At 46.7% G+C, this 27,089-nt stretch overlaps 1 protein-coding gene across 1 annotated transcript; it reads right to left on the reverse strand.

The window, feature by feature from the left end:
- Positions 1-161: 161 nt before the first annotated feature.
- On the reverse strand, positions 162-25,651 carry CAPG (capping actin protein, gelsolin like). The gene is given in 11 exon segments (XM_051974359.1): positions 162-996; positions 1,489-1,577; positions 4,546-4,678; positions 5,796-5,888; positions 6,061-6,119; positions 6,122-6,209; positions 10,796-10,963; positions 11,632-11,786; positions 11,978-12,150; positions 12,806-12,842; positions 25,416-25,651. Coding segments are annotated over 10 exon segments (1,047 nt in total). The 5' UTR covers positions 12,829-12,842; positions 25,416-25,651; the 3' UTR covers positions 162-930.
- Between the last annotated feature and the right edge of the window lie 1,438 nt (positions 25,652-27,089).

Below are 27,089 nucleotides of genomic sequence, written 5' to 3' on the forward strand. Positions count from 1 at the left end.
CGTGTGATGGGGCTGTTCTGGGCTCTCTGGCTGCCTCGGGGACGGTGACCTTGCCCCCACTTCTCATGACGCTTTGGCCCCCGACTTTGTGAGACCCTTCCTCCCGCTTTCTCTTCCCTGTTAGAATGCTTAGAACGTGTGACTCAGGTAAGGAGACTCGGTTCTATAGGACACACTGGAAAACTGGATCATTGGTTTATTATAGAATTGTACGTATGCGCAATCATCTACTGGGATATATTCTTTATGGGATACATCCTGAATTTATAAGAAGTGGGAGCTTTCCACAAAGTGAGAAAACCTTGGGAATATAAAACCAAACAAATCCTGCTATGGAAATGGCCCCTCTAGCTGGGTGACCCTGGGCAAGTCACTTAACCCCAATTGCCTCAGGAAAAAAAAAAAAAGTGATCCCGAAACCTGGGGAAAATGCTTCCTCCTGTTGGTTTCCTACCAGCTCTTCCAATTGCAGAAACATCTCCGTCCCACAGCAATCAGTGGCCCCTCTTGATTTCCGAGGGTGGCCAGGGCAGAGTAGTGACACAGCCCCCTCCCCAGTCTGCTCTAGGTGGTCCCGAGGCCTGTGGCCAGAGACCGGCCGAGCCAGAAGCCGGACTCCCGGGCCTGGGCAGATGCAGCGCCGCCTGGGCCTCGTGCTCAAGCTCCCACCGCCCATGAGAAGGAGATTTAGAAAGGATCAGTAGGGACTGGTCGGGCCCCAAGGAAAGGGAGGGGGAAGTGGGTCCAGTTCATTCCTTTTAATTAGCTCCAAGATGCCAAGCACAAGCGGCTGGGAGATGGAAGCAGGAGGGCACAAGTGGGGAAGGGGCACGGGGAACCATTGGCCAGCCATGGTAGGGAGAGTATAAACCGTGGTATAACATGTGGTTAAAGGGCCGGGAGCAAGGGCCAAGGGGGAAAGGGGAACGCTCATTTCCAGTTCTTGAAAAATTGCTTGAAGATGGGGCTCTCCCGACCTTGGGGCAGAATCTCTACCTGCAAAGAAGGGAGAGCGCATGGGCGCGTTGGCAGCGCTGCTCCTGGCCCTGATGGAGGGGCCTCCCTCCCTGCCCAGCTCCCGGCGGGCCCGGCCCCCAGAGGCAACCCTAAATCCCGGGCAGGCCCGCTCAGAATCTGGGTGAGCCCCGGCTCTCTCCTCCCTCTGGGGGGACGTTTCCGGCCGGGAGACGCCGCGGGGAGACCGGGGGACCGTGACCTAAGTGCTTCTAAGGCGTCGCTTGGGAGGGAAGCAGCCGGTGGGAGTCTGCGAACGAAGCTTCCGCGCACTGACCGCCTCGCTGCCCCCTCACACTTGGAGCGACTGCGGGATTTGGGGCGCTTCCTACACAGACACCCCGAGTGTGGAGTTTTCGGCAGCCAGAGAGCGCTCCCCGCGCAGTCACTCAGAGGCAGGGGCTTGACTGTCCCTAGCGCTGCCAAGGCTGAAAGGAGACGGTCCAGAGCCTGGGGGAGGGGCAGGGGCCTCACCTGGGTGTTGGGGGCGTACTGCATCCGGGAAATGAAGTCTTCCGCCACCTTTAGGGCGGCTTGCCGTTCTTTCTCGTTGGCTTTTCTCCCTGCGTCGGGGAAAAGAGCAAATAAAGGTGCTCGTAGGGGATCCAGTCAGAACCTCGCCCAAGCCACACTGCAGCTAACTCTCAGTTTAGGAGACTGAAGCGGACCCCACCACGTTACCCCCAAACGAGGCCATAAGCACATTAAGCAGCTTCCTGGGCTTCTGTCTAACGAGAACTCCGACGGCCTTCTTTCGGATTGAGTCAACCAGCATTTATTAAGCACCTACTATGTACCCGCCACTTTGCTAGGTGCTGTCCATAGGAAAACCAGTCCATTGCAGACAATACAGAAGATGCAAGGGGAAGCCCAAGGAAGGGGAGCCGGGAATACGAACGATGGGGTATTGACCGGGAGCCTCAGGGGCCGGCAGCGAGAGCTCCGGAGGGAGCCACTTTCTAAGGGGAGGGGGGAGCCCGCGTTCTGGAACTTGGTGAGACTAGGTTAGAGCCCGACTGTGAAGGGCTCGAGCGGCAGGGCAGCTGATCATTTCCCTCCCCAGCACAGCACGCCCTCTCTCTCCTGGGCTAATCAAAGAGACGCTGGTGGGCAGACACTAGCTGGTGTCTCTAAAAGGGCACGGTTCCGCCCCTGCTTTTGCAGCCGTGCTGGACGTTCCTGCTTGGGCGGGCAGCACGTCAGAAGCCATGGTCCTTTCTATAAAACCAGAACATCCCCGCCTCAGCTTTTTTTCCTTCTAAAACCAATCTCGTTCCCTTTTTGACTCCTCTCCCAACAATATCTGTTCACTTACTAAGGACAGCTAAATGCACAGTGAGAGAGCACCGGGTCCCCCTCAGGAAGACCTGAATTCGAGCCTGACCGCATTTTCTGCCTGGACAAGTCATTTCCCCTCTGTCTGCTTCCTCCATGGCACCGACCTCCCAGGGTTATTTTGCAGATAAAATAGTTCCTAAGTACTTTGCAAACTTTAAAGCACTGAGTTAATGCTAACTAGTCTTACCCAAACCGGTCCCTTCTTCCTCAGCTTTTCTGGGACTCACCCTTCCTTCCCAGGCTGCCCTCTGCCCCTTAGCTGAGACCCTGTCTTATGCTATTAATGTTTCCCATGGAAACAGGGGTTAGGAGCAGCCCACGCTATACTAAGAAAAGCTGGGTGAGAAGGTTCTGAGGGACTGTCACAGTCTCAGGAGAATGAGGGGAGAGAAGCCAGAGGTCAGGGAACCACAGGGAGGTCAGGCTCTTCCTTCAGGAAATCTAGCAATGAAAGGAAAAAGTTGCCAGGTAGACAACAGGTTTGCCGGCTTTAAGGCGGATGCCGCCTGCCCTTCGCACAGTCCGATCTCCGGCTCGTCCATCTGCCCCTGAGATGCAGGACCGGACGATTCCTGACTGATGTCTGTCCCGTTTCCCAAGCTGCTCCTCCACCTGACGTGATCCATTCCTCGTCTTCCCCATCAGCATTTTCAAAATACCAAACCCCATCGAATGTAAAATGATATAGAATTCTTTTAACAAGTTCCCGTAATTAATGACTCCTTCATAACTTCTCGGCAGATTCACTGTGTATCACCTGCATAAAGGAGCTCTTTTTATTTGTCTTACACCTGCCTTCACACCATCAGGAAATTATCTTCTCACATATTCCTCCCCGTTCTATACGCGGCAATCTAATCACACTGACCCATGTATATACAATGTCCACACGACACGTGTCTCCCATTTTAGTGACCACCTTCTGACCGTCTCGTGCCTGGAATTCCCTGCCTCCTTCCCCTCCTGGATTTTCCAAGACAACTTAACCCTGCCTTCCGCAAGTGGCCTTTCTCGGCTCCACCGCTGCCCGCTGCTCCCACTGTCCATCTCTTGTGTATCCCCGACTATTTTCTATCCTAACAGTGTATAAGCTCCTTGAGGGCAGGAACTATTTTTTGCCTTCTTTGTATCCTGAGCCCTGGGCATATAGTAAGCACTTAATAAATGCTCGTTGACTCGATTTGTAGCGCACCGTCAAGTTTTTCAAGTGACGTTTGATACGACAAAACTTAGGAGGCAGATGTAAAGGCCTTTCCAGGTTATCACGCTCCCACTCTAACCTGCCTGCCTGAAACTTTTCTGTAGTGTGGCGAAAGGCACTAAAATCTATAACTCTCTTGCTATCTGATGTCAATGTTCTTTTCTTATTAAAAAATCCACTTATTAAAAATCCATCGATTTCTATCTATTATTGAAGCCTTCCATGGGGACTCTCTTTGGTGTAAGCTACTAAAGAGATTCGTGCCTCATGCTTGTGGCTCAAGTTGGGGCTGACGGTTCCGGCACCAACTCTGAAGTCTCCAGTCTCAATCCCAGAGTGCCAATAAAAAATGCTGGGGTGAGAGGGCCAAAGGGAGGTCCCTCAAAAAGCAAATCCCAAAGAGAAAAAAATGACTTTTAAAACACACAAGAACATTAGAAATCAACCAATATTAAAAATAAGCAAAGGACTGCTATGTTTTTTAAAATACCAAGTGCAACAAGCTAATTAATAAGAACTGAATCTTACAAAGCACTTTAAGATTTACTGGGCACATCCTGACATTTCTTAATCCTCGAAGCAACTTCAGGAAGTTGGAACCAACTGGCTTAGAGAGGGTAAGGAGAGAGTGCATAATCATCCCCAGGTCCAGTCCTCCTTCTCCCCCTTTACGCTTCCTCTCTGGGCTAAGGAAAAGCCATGCCCTGGGAAAAGAAGCCCCACAGGCTAGCCCTACATGGACAATGTGCGGACATTAAGCAAACACAAGACCCAATGAAATAGGAGACTGAAGTGTGTCAGTCCAGGATAAAGTCAATCTAGAAAGCCACCAAAAAGGACTGGGAAGAAATAGAGAAGAGTGAGCAATATGCGAACATGCAGTCTAGGAAAACTCCAAGAATCCTTAAAAATAACCAGCAGACGTCACAGCGGAGCCCCTGTAAAGAGAAGTCCCATAAATCCCTTTTCACTCCCATTCAAGCTCTACGTACCCTTCCAGACGTAGATCTTGCCACAGAGGCCATTGTCCAACACAAAGCAATCATCGTCAATCAGAAGGTCAACTGCAAACGGGCTAGAGTCCGCCATCTTTGACAGGTGCATCTGGCCGGTAGCATCAGAAACCTAGGAGGTGGAAAAAGGCCAGGGGTAAAAGGAGGCCGGCATGATCTTTACTCCACTATACTTGACCAGCCCCACCACCCACATCACTTTTTCTTAATTCTCAAGCCTCAAATCATTCACTCTCTACTGTACTCTCTAATATATATATATTATATTTATATAAATATAGATATACTATCTATAATATAGATAGATGTATATGTCTATGATATAGATACATATAGATTATTATAGCTATTATAATAGCTATGATCTATAGACTTATATATTATATAATAATAAAAAGCTATATATAAAATAATCTATAAAACAACAAAAGTCCCTAGAGAGTAATTTAAGAATTACAAAATGCATTATATACATGATCTAAAGTTGCTTATTCCCTACCCCCTCCCTCTCCACCCTGTTTCTTAACTCAGAAGCAGACTATCTGAGGCCCTAATCTCGGGGGATCACCTAGGCCAGAGGTTCTTAATCCTTTCTGGATCATGGGAAGACCTAGAGACTCTTTCTTAAAACATTATTTTTAAGCGCAAGAAATAAACTGCACAGAATTATGAAAGAAGCCCAAAGTTAGTGAAAATAAATGTCTTTTTTTTTCCCATCAAAATTCATGGACCAACTGAAATCTCTCCAGTGTGGATTCCACATTAAGAGCCTCTGATCCAGGAGGTAGGTGTGAGGTGAGGACACCTAGTGGTGGAAATGGGAAAAAGCCTCTCCAGGGTCTCTTCCAGCTCTCAATCCCTGATCCGGAAGAAGCCCTTCATTCCCAAAGCACTGAACAGTCTGTCCCCAGTTTAGTAGAGGAAACGATTTATTCCTAATACAGTGGGCTAAGGATACCACTTCCCCAAGAAACTCTGAGTGGAAGTAGGGGGAGACATCAGCCCTCTTCCCTTTAGGGAGACCTAAAACCAGCCCCCTTCTTTTTCTTTTTTAATCTTTCCTCCCCAAGCACTGGAACAAACCACTGAGCTCAGACTTCTCCAGCCAAAATCACTCATCTTATTTTCTTTTTTTATTCTAATCCAAGAATGGCTAAGAAGGATTTTTTTTACACAGTTTCCCAAACCGACAGTCCCGGTACCCGCCGCTCCCCGACCTGGGATCTCACCTTGTACAGGGCGGCAGCCTGCGCATTTGTCTGATCAGCCCGGAGGTCTTCCTCTGGATTTCCCTCCTTCAGGGCTGGCTTTGACCCCAAGACCTGCAAAGAACGACTCGACAGGACTTCACGTGCCTCTCCAAGCTACGGTCCCCTCCCGCCACATTGGTTCCCCAGCCTACGACTCTCTTCCGTGGTCCGACCCACCCAAGGGCCCCTTTTTGCTTATTCCTTCCCCAAACTAGCCTCCCTCCCTTCTGGCGTCCCACCAAACCTGGATCATTTCTGGCGGCTCTTCCCCGTCGGTGACAATCTCCATTTGGGCTTTCCCCCCCGTTCACTGTCCCTGATGGCCAGAGCCAGATCCTGGGCTTTGTTTCGTTCCAGAATATTGGATTTGCTCCCGCACCAGACAAAGATGGTCTAAGGAAGAGGAGGCAGAGTGAGGAGCGGATGCCTCGGGTCCCCACCCTCGCCTCCTCCTTCCCCCTCCTGAGGGCAGAGACAGCCCGGGATGGGAAAGGACCTGCCACCTCCTCCCATGAGCACCAGCACCTTCTGCCAGCTGAGAAGCCCCCCGGGGGAATTAGATCTCTGCCAAGGTGGAGAGAGGTTCTGCCCCTCTGCCACAGAAAGACCACCCAAGGGTGCTTGACCAGAGAGCTGGTGCACCCACTTTTTATAGAGGTCCTCCAACAGATGGGAATTTTATTGGATGTATGAAGATAATGTTTGTCAACAGAATTTGGAGAGAGAAGAGATGATTTGGGGGGACATGATAATTGCCTTCAAAATCAGAAAGACCATTATAGAAAGGAAATGACCTGCTGAAGTAGAGGAGAGAACCAATAAAGTCGGCCAGCTTTCAACCCAACATAAGGGAATAAAACCCACGATAATGACGGCTGCCCCAAAAGGAACAGGCTGCTATCCCAGGTACTGAGCTCCTTCCCCGGCCACACTAGTTTATTAATCTCTCTAAAAATGGGCCACTCCAAACCAGTGCCCAGTGCTCCGGAGATGGTCTGACAAGCACAGGGCTTTGGGGGCCACCATGGGCTCCGGCTCTGGGGGTGAGGTCCCTGCTTCGTCACTAGCCTTGTGACCTTGGGCAAACCACTCATCTTCCTGGCAGCTCAAACCGTCTGTAAAATGTGACAGAGTAACTGGCATTTTAAGATATTTTATAAACACAGTTATTAATCCTGTGGGGTACAAAGTGGTTTGGAATCGAGCTTTCTTTCCTTCCTTTCTACCTTCCTTCCTTCCTTCTTCCTTCTTTCCTTCCTTCCTTCCTTTTTTCCTTCCTTCTTTCCTTTTTTCCTTCCTTCTTTCCTTCCTTCCTTCCTTGCTTCTTTCCTTCCTTCCTTTCTTCCTTCCCTCCTTCCTCCCTCCCTCCTTCCCTCCCTCTTTCTTTCTTTCTTCCTTCCTTCCTTCCTTCTTACCTACTTTATTATCTTCCAAATTCAAATCCAACCTCAGACATTTACTTAGCTGTATGACCATGGATTGTGTCCAAAGAGTTATTAAGCTGCCTATGCCTTTGACCCAGCAATAACACTACTAGGTTCATTTCCAAAGATGATCAGGGTGGGGAGCTAGGTGGTGCCGCAAATACAGCACCAGCCCTGAAGTCAGGAGGACCTGAGTTCAAATCCGGTCTCAGGCACTTAACACTTCCTAGATATGTGACCCTGGGCAAGTTATTTAACCCCAATTGCCTCAGCAAAAAAAAAAAAAAAAAAAAAAGGAAGAAGAAGAAAAACAAAGATAATCAGGGGAAAAGGAAAGAACATATGTCCTGAAATATTTATAACAGCTCTCTTTGTGTCTGCAAAGAACTGGAAACTGCAGGGATACCCATCAATAAGGAAATGACTGAGTAAATTATGGTGTATGATTGTGATGTAATACTACTGTGTTATAAAAAGTGAACTCCACAAACTTAGAAAAACATGGATAGACTTGCAAAATTACACAGAGTGAAATGAGCAGAACTGAATGTTGTATTCCATAGGAGCAATATTGTTTTAAGAACAACTTTGAATATCTGTCATTTTCACTATTATAACTAGCTAAATTAACTACAAAAGCTATATGAAGACACCATTTGCATCCAGAGGAAAAAACTGATAAATAGCTGTATAAAAAAGTTTTACATATTTACATGTATACATGTTTACATATTTGTGTCTAATGGTGTCTAGAGTAGGGAAGGAAAGAAAAAAGGAAATGACATGATAACTTTATTATATATTTAAAAGGTATAACAAGTTGTTTATAATAGATTTGCAATTTCATGTACTATTATCTTTTTTCCTATTTTATTATGTTATGGAAATGCTTATTTTATTTCTTACATATCAGAATAAAATAAATATTTTTTTAAAAAAGAAAAGAAATGAAAGGATTTTTCCTGTATAAAGTAACAGAAAGAAAAAAAGACAACTATATTCAAGTAGAGAAGGAAGGTGCTCCAGTAAACAGCTAAGGCCCTTGCAGACACCCACTGACTGCTCTTCTCTTTAAACCAAGGATCTCTTCCCATCACCAATAGCACTCAAACAGAATTTGTCAGCAATACCTACTCCAGAAGACTGGCCCTCAGAAACTCCCAGTTGCTCAGTTATGTTTATCATGGGATCTATTTAGCCAGTCAAGATCATGAAAAACTTTTCTGAGTTAAAATTTGACTCCGAACAAGTCAAAGCAACATTTTAGCTCAATTAGTAATGACTATTAGAATGAGGAAATAAGATTATTTTTGTTGACTTCTTGGGTCCCTGCCAATTTCCCATTCTCTGGTTTGCTTCCTTGGAGTAGAATGCACTTTGAAAAGAAAGTCATTGTCCAAATTGTTTAAAAATTAGGCTGCTTCTTTCTCAGGGAGAAGTGAGTGTTGGGAATGGGGATGGGAATGTGGCAAATGAATTCAGAAGGAATAAATTATACTTCCTCAAGTTTTCCATTGATGTGAAGTCCCAAGAGGGAAAAATTCTGTTTTGTGACAAATTATATATTTCTAGTTGAGGCTTCTTTAAGAAAGTTAATTCAAGAATTAAATAAAAAAGAAATAAATAAACCCAAACATGATAGGTGTGAATAAATACTAAGTGCATCACTGGACCTGGTAGATCTGTATATATCGAAGCTGACAAGATTAGATTTCCATGCCTCAGTTGGGTTTCCTTGTACTTGTAAGGTCTAGTATAGACTGTCTTCCAGACTAAAACTGTCTCCCTTGGCTAATTCTGCTTCTTCTCCCAACTAATGTCTATATTTCTTTTATCACAATTATATTCTTCCCAAAATTTCAACATTTCCTAAATTCCTAATTAGTTCCTACATTTTGCATTCATTTCTCAAAAGGAAAACAAATTTGCCTGCTCCATGGAGTTCTGGAAAAATAGGATCCTCTATGTTGTTGACAAGACTTTATTACCTAGTTTAGACATGTTTCACCTCACTAAAAATATACTTTTAGTTTAATAACCCCATGGCTGGGACCCCTGTACAGGATGTTAATAGGAGACTAATACCTTTATAGATTGTTATTCAGTATTGTCCAACTCTTCATTTAGGATTTTCTTGGCAAGAGTCCTAGAGTGGTTTGCCATTTTTTTCTCCAACTCATTTTTACATATGAGGAAACTGAGTTAAATGAGTTGACCAGGGTTACACAGCTAGTAAATGAATTCAGAGCTTACTAACTCCAGGCCCTTAGCCACTTAGCTGAACTTTAAAGCTATTCCCTAGGTTCAAACTAACCCTGATCTTCCCCTTAATAAGACTTTATTGTTTTCTCTCCTCCACGTTTGTAATATGCTTTATCCAGTATTGCTCTCTTTGCCAATGGCTTTCAGATAGCACATCTGTTTATTGGTTTGAGTGATCACCTTTAGGTTGATAACTCTGAAACAGAGAATAATAATAAATGACATTTATGTTCATTATTTCATTTTATCTCCATAAAAAAACAATAACTACAAACCACTTTGTATCATCCTCATTAAAATCTTGATATTATCCTTATTGTGCAAATGAGGAAACGAGGCCCAGAAAGATAAAGAGATGGGGACACTTTCCTAGAACTTATCAGTCAATTTCTCGTCCCAGCCCTGACAGTTTTTCTAAATATTGCTAAATATTTCCATTTAACCTTCTTGCTACTACCTCAAAGTCAATATATTAAGAATATAATTCATTATAATACATTGAAGGGAAAATAACTCCTTCCATAAACACACACACACACACACACACACACACACACACTTGTCTTTTTGCAGCTTATTTCCCCGTTAGAGGAACCTTCGATGGTCCTTTTAACCCGATTTCTCTTGTTAAAATACTGAAAGGGTTGTAGATGTTCTGCTGGGCACATGACTGTGTTCTGTTTTGTCTTGTTTTCCTTTCCTGTTTTTCTCTTTTTATTCAGTTATTTTTTAATAAAATAAAAACTACTAAAAGGAATGGGCCCCCATGCTGCGGCCTGCTCCTCATCCTTCTAGAAGCACCCCCAGCACTCCCTGGAACCGCTCATTTGCGCCTCAGAAGCTGAGACGCGGCAGGGAAGATTTTTGCTTGAGCTGCCGGGGTCTGACTCACAAAAGGGTGGGAACGGCCTTGAGCAGGGTTTTTTACACTGGCCGCAATTCAGCAGAGAACCAGAAGGAGGCAGAAGAGCTCACCATGGAGCAATGGATGGATCCAGATTTCAAGGCTGACTTTGGTTCCATTTATACTGGGCAGAAACTCGCCCACACCCGCCGGGCATTTGGGTGAGAGTTAGTGTCCTTCACCCCCATCATGCCACGGACGCCAGGAAAGGAAGGATGCTGGAGCTCCGCCCAGCATTAGTGGAGGGGCAAGATGGCGCTGCCCGGGCCAGCCCTTCACACAGAGCCAACAAGTGGTGGGGGGCTCCCTGCCCCGGGGCAGCCCCCCCCAAACACACTCGCTCAGTTTAGCGGGAGTCAGGCCCGCCCACACAGCCCTCGCCAACTCACGTGGCCCAGGTCCAGAATGAAGCAGTCCCCGGTGTTGAAGCTGCCCCAGCTCAGGGCCCGTTCGGTGGCTCGGATGTTCTTCTTGCCTTTGACCTGGTAGAGTCTTTGGATGGGGCCTGAGGGAGCTCCAGACGCGGCCCGGTGAAATGCGGACTCCACACCTCCCTCCTAGAACAGATGGTAGAGGCCGAGCTGAGCTAAGGCTCCTGCTTTGGGAGAGAGACCGACAAGCACCCAGAGAGCGAGAGCCCCAAGGCCCCAGAGAGGGAGAGCCCCAAGGCCCCAGAGAGTGGGAGCCCCAAGGCCCCAGAGCGAGAGCCCAGGCCCCAGAGAGTGGGAGCCCCAAGGGCCCAGAGAGTGGGAGCCCCAAGGCCCCAGAGAGTGAGAGCCCCAAGGGCCCAGAGAGTGGGAGCCCCAAGGCCCCAGAGAGTAGGAGCCCTAAGGCCCCAGAGAGTGGGAGGCCCAAGGGCCCAGAGAGCGAGAGCCCCAAGGCCCCAGAGAGTGGGAGCCCCAAGGGCCCAGAGAGCGAGAGCCCCAAGGCCCCAGAGAGTGGGAGCCCCAAGGCCCCAGAGAACCCCAAGGCCCCAGAGAATGGGTGCCCCAAGGCCCCAGAGAGCAAGAGCCCCAAGGCCCCCAACCATCATCCTACAAGAGACTGAAGGAGGAAATGGAGATGAAATAAGCCCCCAAAAGCCCACTGGGGCTGATGTTTAGGGAAGTCTGGCCTTCGGGACCTGAATGGTCAAGCTGGCACAGATGGGCCACTGCCCGCCCTTCACTGTGAGTCACCCCGAGAGCAGAGCCACTGGGGCCCTGCCCGCAGCCTGGGCTCTGACCTGGTACTGCAGGCCCCGAGGGAAGTAGCTCATGAAGCGGTCCGACTCGTTGCCCTGGACCTCCCGGTGCTGCACCGCCCGCTCCCCCAGCAAGGAGTTGAGGTGCACAGAGAGCACGGCGCAGGCTCCTTGCTCATCTCGGGACGACTGCTGGCCTGGGAGGGGAGAGAAGGGGCGGAGAGGCCAGGGAGGGGGGCTTTGGGGTCCCCGTCAGCATTCCTCGGCCCTCCCCGCGCCCCCCCCGGAGCTGCCCTTCCCCGGCTCCGCCTCTTGCCTCCGATTTTGCCCCCTTAGTGCCCCCCTTCGCCTCAGCCTGTGCCCGTTCTCTGGGCTCGGCTCCACTGACCGATCCAGAGGTGCAGGTGGGACTGCTCTTCGGGGCCGTTGTGCAGGACGAGGTAGGAGTCCCCGGAGAAGAAGACCCCGCGGTTCTCGGGGGGCACGGGCACAGGCTTCAGCTTCTCCACCCTCCACACGTGAAGGCCCGGCGCCTGCACTGTAGATTCAAACGGAGAAGCACTGCCAGGAGGGAAGCGGGGAGCAGAGACTTAGCGGGGAGCCGCAGGAGCATGGAAGGGGGGAAAGGGAGGGGGCCCAAGGAAGACTGGGAAGCCTTTGGGAAGGAGCAGGGATGGGAACCATGGGTAGGGATGAGAAGACCAGGTTCCAACGTGTCCAAACCTCGGACCCTGCAGAGGATTAAGGAGGCGGACCGGGCCGAGAGGAAAGGACTGGGACCAAAGTCCAGAGAAGGAGGAATCACAGGATCCAAGAGTTGGAGCTGAAAGGGACTAGAGGCCCCATCCACCAGCCCCCTCACTTTACAGACAAGGAAACCGAGTGCAGAGAATTAAGTCCTTCCCCTTCCCACGGCCCATAAATGTCTGAGACAAGCTGTGGACCCGAGTCTCGCCTAAATCCTCTGGCTCACAAGCCAGAAGCCAGTGCAATCCCTCCCTGTTTCCCCCTCCCCACCGGGATATGCTCTGGGGTCGGATTCTTTCTTAAGACATAGTTTAACAAAACACTGATTAGGGGTGTGACCTTTAACCCCAGCTACCTAGCCAAAAAAAGGCAGGGTTTAAACTTAAGTTAGGGTTAAGAGCAGTTAGGCCCTGGATGGGGAGATGGGACCAGGAGGGAAGGCGGAGCAGGCCTGGAGCAGGCACAGTACCTCTTGGGGATGGATCCGTACATGGCTGCTGTCGTACCTAGAGAGAGAAGATTAAAGAGGCCGTTAGAATTCTCTCCCCAGCTGGGTACCTCGGAGAGTTCCTCTCGTTCCCTCTCCCTTCTCCCGGTTCCCCATTCTCCCTCCCTTTATCTACCCCCTCACTATTATCATCTCTATCCGAGAGATGACAAATTCTCTCACTTCTGCCTCAAATGCCAAGCAGAGAGCTCTGGACTTTTCCTGAAGGCGACGGAGAACCCGGAAATGTTAGCAGCGGTGAGAACTGATGCTCCCGCCCTATTCCAGCCTGGGGTCTATCAGTCCAAACTGGAGTTCAGTCCGGACAGGATGGGGAGACTGTTGTTGCAAAGGAAATACTTGAGACAGGAGAAGAAACTCCAATAAAGAGGAAAAGGAGGGATTTCCCCATGGGGATACCCAAGGAACTCATTAATCAGTTTAGATTTTAGAAAGCTCTATACAATAAGAGATCAAAAACTTAGGTCAACCCATGAGAGTTTCAGAAACAGAGCCTGGATCGGAGGGTGAAAACCAAACGTCGATCCTGTCGTTTACATTGGATTCCATCCTGAAAATGGTTCTATGTTGAATTTCCTATAACTCAAACCTTTCTTTGTCCCGAAAGCTCAAACGTTCGGGCTTCTCTCACAATGAGATGCCAAAGCAGCCTTCCCATCAATCACTTGTAGTTAAAGAAAAACTGAGCTAAGTCTAGAGGTTCATATTCTCATAAAACACTATTTCTGAGGGAATTGTTAGGCAACAGCACCGGCAAATTGCTTTGTGCCAAGAAAATTTGTTCCTCCTGAGAAACTCCATGATGACTGTGTTATCTTTGAGCTAATCAAGTCCCATGTAGCCCAATTAAAAACAATCTTATCTCATTCCCAGGAATCAGTGAGTCCATGATCTACTATCAATAGCCTTGGAATGAGGTGGATCCCATAAATCAACAAAGCATTCCTCCAAGATAGAGAGGGGTATTCCTGGCTCCCCAGGTATGTATGAAATTTTTTTCCTGATGTAACCAGTTATATTGTTCTCACCCCCATGACGCTGTCGACTCTGTAACAAATTATATTCTTCTTTTACTTACCCCGGTCTATTCTTATAAAAACAAGCTGTCTCTCCTCTTTGGGGTAAACTGAGGCAACTTACTAGACCCGCTTTATTAGCAGGTTTGTGCCCAGCTAATAAGCTGTTATCTTCCTTGGAGAATGTTTGCCTTGTTGGATCATGATAGTTGGAGCCTTCTAATCCTGCCTCGGTTGCTAAACACTTTCAATCTTGCCTCAGCTGCTAATTAGCAATCACTGGGGAGGGAAAAATGGGTTAAGAATGTGGTTTTGATTCAGATTCAGATTTGGATTTCTGAATCATAGCTTAAAGACACGAATTCCCATTTCCTGATCCGAATAATAATGACAATTTCACTCTTCAAAAAGTGAAAGACCCAACAGGGAGAAATAATTTTCTGGATCTCATCAACAGGAATCAGCGGCACTGTGGAAATGATGGAGAATGAGGAGAATAAGCTCTCTCTCTGGATCTGGGATAGAGATGGACTCGATAGGATATGCACCCTAGCTTGGGGGAGAGCAGATTCAAAGTATTAGAGAAAAGATAGGGAGACTCCCATCCACTAAAATTCTACAGTGGAAACCAGTCCAGACAGAATGGAAAAGTGTCACAAATGAAATTCTTTAGACAAATGAGAAGCAAATTCCGATAAAGAAAAAAAGGAGGGATTTTCCCCAGAGCGATAACCAAGGAATTCGTTAATCAGTTTAGATTTTAGAAAGCTATGTACAAGAAGAAGAAAATAAAAACCTAGGTCAAATACAACAACCAATACTGATATTTAACAATCAGAGTTAACAATCTCTAAACTACCCAAGTAGGAAGCAATGTCCCACAGTGTTGGGCAGCTTTCTTTAACTATTTTCAGGCAATGTGCTTAATGTATGGAGAAGAAAGGAGTGGATTATGTCCAAACAAAATATATCAATAAAAAAGAAATACTAGAAAGCACCAACAGATAATAGGGATTGACTTTTCAAAGTTAGCCTGATTCTATGTCAGAGGCCTATAAATGAGCTCTAAATGAGCTGAAGCTTCTAAGCTCACTTAATGAAACTTTATTGGAGAAAGGAGGAAATGCTAAAAGGGAAATAGAATGATGACAAAGGACTATTGCAATCAAGCAAGAAAGTTCATTTTGCTTTGAATCATCTTTGACATCATAAAGATAGAAGAGAAGTGACTGATGGCAAATGGATCTCCTAGAGAGCAGTGAGGTAGCTCTTGGACAGGAAGACCTGAATTCAAATCTAGCCTCAAGGTGCACACGGACAAAAATATTGTACAGCTTCAAAATTGAAAGAATACCCAGCACTTGGGGAATGGCTGAGCAACTTAAAATAAATCAATGTGACAGAATGCTGCTATGCTATAAGATAGAATGAAGAGGATGGTTTCAGATAAATCTGGGAAGACTTGTATGAACTGATGCAAAGTGAAGCAAGTGGAACCAGAAGAACGAGTCATACAATAATAACAATATTGTAAAGACAAATAACTGTGAAAGATTTGGGAACTCTGATCAATACAATACATTTCCAGAGGGCTTATAATGAAATATATTGCCCACTTCTAGAGAGAGGATAAACTCAGAGTGCATGTGGAAAGTTTTGTTTTTTTTTTTTTTTTTTTTAAGCTTGGCTAATGTGGGTGTTTCTTCCAAACTGTTTCTTGCATTTCTTTCAAAATGACTATTTTGAATGACTATGCATGTTTGGAATGGGTTCTGTTTTTTTTTTCTTGCCTTCTAAATGCACAGTAGGGAGGGGAGAACTTGGAACCCAAAATAAAATCAAATTGAATTTTTAAAAATGTAACCTCAAAAACTTATTTACTAGCTATGTGACTTTAGGCAAATTATTATATCTGTGTAAACCTTAATTTTCTCATCTATAAAATGAAGATAATTATAACATGTACCTCCAAGGGTTGTTGCGAGGATAAAATGAGATTATATTTACAAAGTAATTTGCAAATCTTAAGATGCTCTATAAATCCTAGCTATTATTATTTTTATCATAGTAAAAGGTTACCTGGTTGTCTTTGATGAATTCACCTGACCTTTCCTTAGGCAGATGTGGTTGCTGAGCCATTTGTCGGGGTTAGTTGAAAGACCAGGGAGATAACACAATTACAAAACAGTCTTCACATAAATATAGAACTAAATAATTGGAGAAGTGTTCTTTGTTCATGAGTAGGCATTGCACTATAATAAAAATGGCAATACTACCTAAATTAACTCACTTATTCGATGCTAAACTAATCATCAAACTACCAGAGAGTCACTTTATAAATCTAGGGGAAAAAATAACAAATTTCATCTGAAAAAACAAAAATTAAGAATTTCAAGATAATTAATTTTTTTTAAGGTGAGAAGAAAGGAGGCCTAACAGAACCCAATCTCAAACTACATTACAAAGCCATAATAATACTGGATAACAAATAGAGATTGAGTACTAAATGACCTCTAAAGCTATGACCTTTACCTCATCCTGCTTTTTTGTTTTCCTATGTTCAGTCAGTCATCATGTACTTTCATATTCTTTCCTCAGTAGATCAGATTAAATATATAATATAAAATAAATATGTAATATATATAATAAACATATAATATACAAGTATACAGGCATAGCAGCCCACCTGATAAACCCAACTATTGGAACAAAAACTATTGGGAAAGCTGGAAGACAATCTGGCAAAAACTAGATATAGACCAACATTTCACACTGTGGAAGCAATGTCCCACTGCAAATACAGTGTCGGGCGGCTTTCTTTAACTATTTTCAGGCAATGTGCTTAATGTATGTAAAAGAAAGGAGTGGATTATGTCCAAACAAAATGGATCAATAAAAAAAAAATTATAGAAAGCACCATTTCACACTGTATTCAAAGATGATCAGCATATGATTTAGATGTAAAAGGTGATATCATAAACAAATTAAAAGAGAAAGGAAGAGATTAACTGTCAGATTCCTAGATAGGGGAAAAATTAATGACCAGACAAGAAATAGGATCACAGAAGGCAAAATGGACAGTTTTGATTACATGAAATTTTGAGGCTTTGCACAAATTAAAGGAATATGATTAAGATAAGAAAATCAGCAAGTAACCGGTAAAAAAAAAAAAATCTTAGTTAGCATTTCTCTGATTAAAAATCTCACTTTTAATAGAGAATAGATTCAAATTTATAAGAATAAATGATCCAACTAATAAATGATCAAAGGAGATGAATAGGCAATTTCCAATTAACAATAAAAATATTTTATAAATGTGCTCTAAGTTACTAATAATTACAGAAATGACAATTTAAAAACTCTGAAGTTCCACCTCATACCTAAGAGATTAGAAAAGCTGACAAAAGAGGAAAATGAAAAATGATAGAAGATGATAGGAAAACAGGGACCCTGATGACCTGTTGATGGAGCTGTAAACTGGTCCGGCCATTCTGCAGAGTAATTTGGAACTCTGCCCCTCAAACTCTTAAATATCCAGTAAGATCACTACGAGGTCTATGCCCTAAAGAGATCAAAGGAAGAGTAAAGAGACCCATATGTACAAAAGTACCTATGTGATGGCAAAGCATTGGATGCCCATCAACTGGGGAATGGCTGAAGGAGTTAAGGCGCATGTGATTGAATACATTGTGCTGTAAGAAATGGTAAAAGGGATGATTTCAGAGAAACCTGGGAAGAGTTGCTGAACTGATACAACGTGAAGCCAGTCATTTAGACCATGGCTACAATATTGTAAAGACAAAAAACGGAGAGACTTAGGAACTCTGATAAATACAATGACTAACCACAGTTCTAGAGGATCCGTGATAAAACATGCTGTTCATCAAGATAGTTGATGGATTCAGAATGAGATACTTTTCTTTTAACAGGGATTAATTATCAATGTTTGTTTTGCTTGGGGGGAGGAAGGGAGGGAATGTTTTTGTTAGAAAAAAAATTATTTAAAAAGAAAGACAATAGAGAATGGGTGAATTGCCACAATAATGGAAGGTGGCGGTCCTCATTTTTAAAAAATGGATAGGAAAATGGAATTTGTGAACTATATGATAGTGAACTTTTTCTCTTCCGTATCTTACAATATTATAAGGGGCCAGTTAAGAGAACAGCCTAAGAAGAAATGGGGAGGGGGGAGCACAGCTCTAGGTAAGAAAGCAAGACAAGAATACTAGACTCACCCACCTCTTTACTGTTTTTGACAGATTTAACTAGACCAGGGAAGACTGTGGGTTCAATAATCTATGGCCGGTCTTCCTCACCACCAATATTTTCTACATTTACTCTTTTAGGGAGATGGATGGGCTTCCTTTAAGTCTTTGCCTGCCTCTTCTCTCCCCCCAAACTTCCTCCCTCTCCCTAACTCAGCCCCTCACCTACCTCGGCCCCCCCAAAAATACCACAATAGGTTAGCTGAGTTCTGCCGTCCCTCTCCCAGGCCCCATCCAGTCTTTCGCACCTGAACCTCACTCTCCAGACCCAGCAGTGTAAGAGGCTCCCCTTGCTTTTGTTTCTGCTAGGTCTCTTCACCTTCCTCCAGCCCGACCCCTCATTTCCTCCCTCACCCTCATTTCCCTCAAACCTCATCCCCACCCGTTCTGACCCCTCCCCCTGCCGCCCCTCAGATTTCTCCTCTCGCATCATCTCCAGCTACATGTGGCCTCCATGTGCAGCAGGCCGAGGAAGGGGCTTAGAGGAAGTCCCGGGTTAAGGGTTTAGTTTCCTATGTCCAACACTTTAAACGGAGCAGAACAATCAAAGTGGTATGGACCGGGGGAAGGGGGGTCGTGGAGGGAAGCGGGCTGGGGGTGGGGAGAGAGAGGGAACAGCCAGGCTGGAGGCAGGATGATGCTGGCAGAGGATTTAGGACTTAACAGTCCAGAAGACTGGGTCCGCTTCCCACCTTGGATGCTTCTGGCCATGTGACCCTAGCAAGTCCCTAAATTTCTCTGTTCCTCAGTTTCCTCATCTGTAAAATGGGAGACTCTTTAAAGTCCCTCGGATCATCTATTCAGGTTCGAAGGGCCCCCACTTCATCTGCCCATTGTACAGAGGAAACTGTGGCCTAGAAAAGAAAAGCAGCTTCCTCCGAGAGATGAGTCTGTTTTTGTCTTTGCCCACAGACTAGCCCGAGCCGGGGGATGGCCCTTGGGTGGTCCAGGGTCGAGCAGAATTCGAATCCAGCACCTCTGGCTCTAAAGTCAGGGCTCTTTCCTCTCTGCCAGGTGGGGAAGGCCTGGACTGCGAAGCCACGTGGTCCTGAGGAGATCCCTGCGCCCGGGACATTCTATGATTGGGGGGAAAGCTCTGAAACGCCCTCACCCTCAGGCTCCCCTTCGGGAAAGCAGAAACACTCCTAACCCCATAAAGGGCGGGTCCAGGTGGCCGGGAGCCTCGAACAAGAGGAGAAGCCGAGGCTCAGCTCGAGCGAGCCCGCAAATGCCAATGTGAGCGCCCAAATGTGATCTCGTTTGATTATTACAACCATCCCGGTGAAGGAATCTCACCTGCTGCCATAATCCTGCCTCTGTCTCCCTCTGTCTTTCTCTGCCTCTCTGTCTCTGTGTCTCTGTCTCTAATCTCTCCGCCTGTGTCACTGTCTCTCTGTCTTTCTCTGTCTCTTGTCTCTGTATCTCTGCTTCTGTCTCTGTCTCTCCCTGTCTCATGTCTGTCTGTGTCTCTCTGTTTCTGTTTCCCGGTCTCTGTGTCTCTGCTTCTGTCTCTGTCTCTCTGTCTCTCCCTGACTTTTTCTTTCTCTGTCTCTTGTCTCTCTCGGTGTCTCTGGTCCTCGGTCTCTGGGTCTCTGCCTCCCCTCACCAATTCACTGGCCCGACCCGGCACCACCTCCGTGACAAACAACAGCCCCCTCTCCCCCACACTCCCACCTCTCCACTTCATCAGCACAAAGGCACTTTCCCTTTTTCCTTGGCTACAATAAATGAATCCCGAGCGCGGACTTTTCCCTGCATCTCCTCCGGACCTGGCCCGGACCCCTACAGAACCTCCAGAGATTCTCCGGTTCTCCTGCTCGGGCCAGTTCGGCTTGTCCTGACCTTCTCTGTACGATCCCTGCGGGCCGCCGCCTCCTTCCAGAAGTCTAGCCTGCAGAGGGCCCGGGCCTCCCGAAATGCTTTTGCTTGATTTGGCCACGGGGTCTCACTTCTTTAAAGAAGACACGGCTAGGAGAGCCCCGGTACCTTTGGGGGACCCCAGCCCTGGGAGGGAGGGGCCCCTATTATCATCCCCATTTTACAGATGAGTAAAGTCGGACTGAAAAGGGCGAAGGGACTGGCACAGCTAATGGGTGGTGGGGCAGGATTTGATCTCAGGTCTCCTTGGGTTGTTTTCAGTCACATCTGACTCTTCATGACCCCGTTTGGGGCTTCCTTGGCAAAGATACAACCAGGTGTGGTTGGCCATTTCCTTCTCCAGACCATTTTCCAGATGAGGAAACTGAGACACACGGGGTTGAGTAACTTGCCCAAGGTCACAGAGCTAGTAAGTGTCTGAGGCCAGGCTTGAACTCACGGAGAAGAGTCTTCTTAAAGCCTGGCACTCCATCCTTGCCCCAGGGAGGGGGCGTTCTATCGGGTTATTTGGAGGGTAATCAGACCCATTGGGGGCCCTGCCTTTTGCCCAGAGGCATCGGGAAGGGGGCTGCGGAGGAAGAGAAGCAGGGTCCAGCCCTGGCTGCCCAGGAAGTCTGAGGGCTGGGGCTGGGGCTGGAGAGACCAGACACAGGAAACCGGCGGCGAGGCCGCTAAGCGGCGGCTTCTGCTCCAGATGTGCCAGATGCTCCCACAGCTGCGGGCGGGCCGGAGCTCGGCCTTGCACCGCTTAGTCACACCCTGCGAGGGTGGGGTCTCTGCCTTCCCCTCCCCCCTCCTCCAGGCCACATCCTCATTTCTCTCCCAGAATGCAGAGGGACCCGGGCCCTACCCATGCCTGCGCTTTCCTCAGGTGCCCCTCCTTCCCCCTCTCCTTTAGCCCGCCTTTCCTGAGCAAGGTTAGGAGTTTGGGGGAACTCTGTGAACTAGGGAGGAAGCTCCCTCCCTTATCTGCAAAAGCCGCTTTGTTCTTGGGTTCGGCCAACGTATTTGATTTGTTAAGCTGCTTCTCTCCTTCCCTCCCTCTCTGTCTCTGTCTGTGAGTGTCTCTGTCCCTGTCTCTTTGTCTCTCTGTCTCTCCCTCTCTATCTCTCGCCCTCTCTCTCTCTCCCTCTCATGCTCTCTCTGTGTCTCTCTTCATTTCTTTTTGTCTTTCTGTCTTTCTCAGTGCAGTGTCTCTGTCTCTCTGTCTCCCTCTATCTCTCTATCTTGTCTCTGTCTCTGTCTTTGTTTCTCTGTATCTATCTCTTTGTCTTTTTATCTTTCTAAGCAAAGTGTCTGTCTCCTCTGTCCCTGTCTCTATCTCCCGTGTGTTTGTCTGTTTCTGTCCCTCTATCTCTCTGCCTCTGTCTCTGTCTCTCTCTGTTTCTCTCTGAGTCTCTATCTGCCTCTGTCTTTGACTATGTCTCTGTGTCTCTGTCTCTGTCTATTTATGTCTGTCTCTAAGTCTTTCTCTCTGTCTCTGTCTCTGTCTTTCTCTCTGTCTCTGTCTCTGTCTTTCTCTCTGCCTCTGCCTCTGTCTTTCTCTGTTTCTCTCTGAGTCTCTATCTGCCTCTGTCTTTGACTATGTCTCTGTGTCTCTGTCTCTGTCTATTTATGTCTGTCTCTAAGTCTTTCTCTCTGTCTCTGTCTCTGTCTTTCTCTCTGTCTCTGTCTCTGTCTTTCTCTCTGTCTCTGTCTCTGTCTTTCTCTGTTTCTCTCTGAGTCTCTATCTGCCTCTGTCTTTGACTATGCCTCTGTGTCTCTGTCTCTGTCTGACTATTTCTGTCTGTCTCTAAGTCTTTCTCTCTGTCTCTGTCTCCGTCTCTCTCAGCAGAGTTTACTTGGATATAGTCTTGCCTTGTAATACCAGAGAAACTGAGGCAGACAGAGACTGATTTGCAATCTTTAAAGTGGAGCTTAAGCTAGCTAACTGGTTGGGATTCTTGTCCAAAGCATTCAGCACAGATAAACCGAGGCAGGGCCTTATATAGGGTTTTAGCAAATAGGGTTTGCAAACAGGATACATAACTTGAGTATACAAACTTATAGGGGAAACAAAGGCAGATAAGGGGGACAAGGACGCTGAGAGGACAGATAAGCCATAATTCCAGGAAAGGATCATAACTTAATCCTGACAGAATAAGGGTCAAGATAAGGTTTTGGACAGGAGAGATGGAGGCAAGGGACAATATTCAAAAGGAGGGGGACCTATCCTAGCAAGGATGGAGATAATGCACCCGGGCTCTTTAAACTCAATTTCCAGTCCTACTGGCAAGGAAGGGGGGGATGTCTATGATTTTTTATTTAGGGTTCAACAGCCTCTCCCCCATCCTGGCTGTGGGACCTTGTCTAAGTCCCTTAATTTCTAAATGCTCTAGTTAACTAAGACTAAATTGTGCCACTGTCACCGTCCTTGCCCTACGTATGCCCTGCCCTAAGTATGGACCAGTTTCCTAACCTGAGAGTCCCCCAGATTGGGCCTATCTTTTCTTTTTATTCTTCTTTAGAAACTCAGTGAGGGGAGAAGAAGGAAAATATCCAGAAATGCTGATATAAAAACCAAAGATAAAAATAAAAGCAAGAAAACAAAAATAGAAAGCTTTCTCCCAACAATGAGTTTCCCAAAGCTTAGATTACCTAATGACAGTTTCAGGGTCAAAGGGAATCACGAAATTAACTTCTCTGAAGCTCAGTTTCCCCATCTTTTAAAATGAGGGATTAAATTAAATTAATTTTTATATTTAATTTAATCCAAATTAAAACATGGGATCGGACCAATGGTCCCCAAAATTTGTGGGTCTCAAATTCCTGGGTATCCTCAAAGAAATGATAAGGGTCTGCCTCATTAAATGTCTCTGTAAAATAAATAAGCAGTCGCTTTTCTCTATATGGCTGTTTTGCAAATGCAGGTCGATGCTGCTATGATGAATAAAATATAAATTCATAAAAATATGAATTCAGCAGCTTTTTTGCCTTTAAAATTTTTTCTATGTGTTTTATATGATTTCACATGTATTATGGTATATCTTTACTGCCTTTTCAATGGATGGAGGAGAGGTAGAAGAGGGAGAGAATTTGGAACTCAAAATTTAAAAAAGAATGATTTTTTTAAGTGGGTTTTTTTTTCCTCCTAATAGAACTTCCTTATTCTGTAAATGGGGAAAACCAGAGTTAATATGAATTGTCTGTGGTCACTCACAAAGAACAACAGAGGGAAGACCAGAGCTTGGCTTCCAAGCTGACTAGCATTGTAGACTGATTTTTCAGAGAAATCAAGAATTTTAGTGTGAGAATGGCTCTAAGAGATCGTTTAATCCACGTTCCCCCATTTCCTAGCAAACTAGAGCTCAGAGGCTAAGCCTGATCTCCACAGCACCCCAATACACCTTAAAATCACTTCTCGGTGTCCCAGTTATATATATAGGAGCCCCAATGCCATAAGCTTCTTGAGGATATGAATTGTCTCTTTTTAATTTTTAAATCCCCAGCAACTTGGGCAAACCACTGAACACTGGGAGCCTCAGTTTCCTCATCTGTCAAATGAACCTGAAGGTCCTTCCGGGTACAGCCACAAACCTCTTGTGCTGGGATACATAGTTTGGGGAACTGAAGTGAGGGGAGCTGACCTACCCATCTTTGCTGGTTAGTGCCTCAGCAAGGAGAGCTTCCTTCTCCGTGACTCCCAAGGTTAGCGGTACTTTCTGCTCCCCAGCCTGCCTCATTCTACTCCACCCAAGAGTTTGTGGGTTCCTAATGCTGATTCCTGGAGAAGGGAGAAATTCGGGAAGCCTTGGGTCTGACCTGCCCTCAGAGCTGAAACGAGGGTTTTGATCCTGGGGCTATGAGCCAAGAGAGCTGTAAACCTTCCCTCCAATCATCTTTGTAATTTGTTGTATAAAAAGCGATGTAGGGCCATTTAATTGAGCAGGAAGGGTAATTAATACTCTGGTTGCTTCCACGAGGCTGAAGGCCTAGCGTAATTATTTTTGCCCTACAAGTCACTGGTAAGACACTGACTTCAGTTTCCTAATCTGTTGCCGGGAAGCAAACTTTGTAAAGGAGACTGAGTATTATTTTCTTCTGGCGATCCTTTTCCTTGTTCAGCCGCATCCAACTTTTAGTGATTCCATTGGTTTTCCTGGCAAAGATACTGGAGGAGTTTGCCACCCCCTTCTCCAGCCCAATTTCCAAATGAGGAAAGGGAGACAAACAGGGTGAAGGGACTTGCCCAGGGTCCCACATTTGTCTGAAGCTGTGACTCTAGCAATGGCCCTCAATCCGCCGCATCACCGCCCTCCATATACACACTTCTCTCTCTCCGTTCCCCCCTCCCCCCTTCTAAATTTCGGTGCCCTGGAGCCTATTTCCTATTGCCCCACCCTGGTTACAGTCCACCTGACTCATATGTTCTGAATGGCACAACCACTATAACGTTGCGGCCTCTGCTTTTTTGTTAACTCAAAAGTTGGGAACCGTTGAAATGATGATTCTCCAGCTCTAGATGCATCGCAACGTCCTGTTACATGCCCGAACCAGGCTGAACCGAACTTGTTCCCTGACTTCATAACGGAAATCAGTCAGTGTCGCCGAACCGCAGCAAGAAATCAAACAAGTCCCCAGGCACCCGAAGCCACCTGCAAACGGGGCCCGAACCTACTTTGGGGGATGATCAGTTACAGAAGGACCAGGAAGAGCTCTTCGGGCCGACACCCCGAGCCACAGCCGGGGGGGGGGGGGGGGGGCTGGTCCCAGTCCGGCAGCTCAGGGGACCCCCCCCCCCGGTCACTCCCACTCAACTCCCCAGTCTTTCTTCATTCTCATATGAGCCTTGACCGAGCGGCTCCCGGGTGCCTAGCACTGTGCAAGAGATGCAGAGAAAGGTCATTCTCTCTGCCCGAAACTAATTGGCAGTCTCGTGGGAGAGGCCGGATTTAACTGGAAACGGTTAAATGCCAGAGATTTTCCTCATTAACTTTTGTGATTCAGAATTTGTCAGAGCAGATTTCTGGGCCCGAACTTGCCTTTTCTCTGGCAACTAGAGTGGGAAGCAGCAGAAGGCCACGGAGTCCCGAGGAGGGCGGGCTTTCCACGATGAGTGAGTCCCCTCCCCACAGTCTCAGTCCGGGGTTCAGCTAGAGATTCTCCCCAGCTTCCCCTCCCCTCCCTCGGGTCTCCCCCACATCCTGGATCGCCCCAGGTTTGCCCGGGCTAGATCTAACCCCGTTCCCCACCTTCCCCTGGGGAAACAGCTCCATCCGATTGCAGCCCGCGCCCAGGGGCTGGCGCCCGCTGCTCCCCTCGCAGGCAGCCCGGGGGGAGACGAGCCACCCGGCCCTCCGTCCGCGCGGGCGCCGCCCCCCTTACTCCCAGGGGGCTCCCTCCCGTCCCCGACCGCTGTCCAGCTCCACTTGCCTGAGAGCCTCCCGCGCTCGGAGCCGGCTCGGTCCTCAGTCAGTAACTGGCCAGACAACTTTTCGCTCAACTTGGTTTCGCGTGAGTCACAGGGGAGGGCCCGCGGTGGCTGCGGGGGCGGGGGAAGCCGGGCTCTCTGGCTCCCTGGGAAAGGGCGCTGGCCCCGATCCTAGTCCTCCCCTCCGGCCCCGGGGGAGCGGGGGTCTCAGAACCCCTGACATCCTGCAGGGCCTGCCTCGAGGACCTTCCTACTTCCGGGCTCTCCTTCCTCCAATTCCACCCCTCTAGCTCCCCGGTACCGCGTGAGATTCTGGGGAGCAGAGACCCCGCACAGTGCCTCGAACTTAGTGGGCGATTAATAAATGCTCGCTTGGAGAGGGCTTGAATCTCCTCCTCATTTGGGGGGTTTACAGAGGGCTGTTGCCGAAATTGGAGGCAGGCCCATGAATTAGGGAGAACACTGCAGAAATTAAGAAAGTGGAAATCACCCTCATTTCCCGCCCTCCTTATTTCTCTTTCCCTGTTGATAGGGGTGGGGATGGGGAGGAAAGCCATTATTCTATAATTAGGAGAGTTAGAGCTGGACAAAGCCCTTAAGGGATCAATCACACTTAGCGCAGTCCCTGTCACACAGCCAAGGCTGAAGAAAGGTGTGTCACACTTTCTGCTGATGTTTGCTCGCATTCAGGGTCTTTATTTTTTCCTTCTGGATCGAATTTCTCTTGTGCAGCAAGGTAACTGTATAAATATGTATACCTATGTTGGATTTAACATAGATTTTAACATATTTAACATGTATTACCTGCCCTCTAGGGGAGGAGGTGGGGGGAAAGAGGGGAAAAGTTGGAACAGAAAAGTTTTGCAAGGGTCAATGTAGGAAAATTATCCATGCAGATGTTTTGTAAATAAAAAAACTTTAATTAAGAAAAAATAAAATAGATTTAATTAAAAAAGGAAAAAAATAAAGGTGTGTTAACTAATTCAGCTCCTTCATTTTACAGAGTGTATGATAATTCTGGTCACACTATGTTCCTTGCCACATAAGGAATTCAGGCAGCTTGGCCCATTAGAGAATGATGGAATCATCAGGAAGGTCTGGGTTTAAATCTTCCGTCTCATACCTAGTTGTACGACAGTGCACAAGTCATTGAACATCCAACAACTCCCCTGGATTTACTTACTAAGGAGGGGTTGGGATCTGTCTTGGTGGACAGAGTTCTCTTCCCTTCTGCATCTGTATCTAGGATCAAAAAGACTCTCGAATCCAAAGATTTTAACTCCCCATTTCCCCCAGGATAGGGATTGTTCTAAATGCTGAGACTGAGCCCTGGTCTTCCTCCTATTGGCAACCATCACTGTGTTATTGACTTTGTAGGATCCATTCAAGTGTTATATATATGTATGTTATTATATATGACGGAAGTAAACTGTACATGAAGGAAAACCGAAGGTTCTTTCTGAAAAAAATCCAGATACTCCTTGCATATATTATGGCAGTTACTTTACTTGGTTACTACTAATCTCTTTGCATTTCATGTATTTATTTCTTCATTCTTTCTTTCATTTGCCAAACCCTGGCTCTTAGAGCTTTAACTAGCAATTTTCATGCTGCTGAAACTTCATGAAACAGGCCCTCAAATGAACTTCTCAAGACAAATTCCATTGGTGGAGAGA

Source organism: Antechinus flavipes, chromosome 2, assembly GCF_016432865.1.
Source record: "Antechinus flavipes isolate AdamAnt ecotype Samford, QLD, Australia chromosome 2, AdamAnt_v2, whole genome shotgun sequence".
Lineage (NCBI taxonomy): Eukaryota > Metazoa > Chordata > Mammalia > Dasyuromorphia > Dasyuridae > Antechinus > Antechinus flavipes.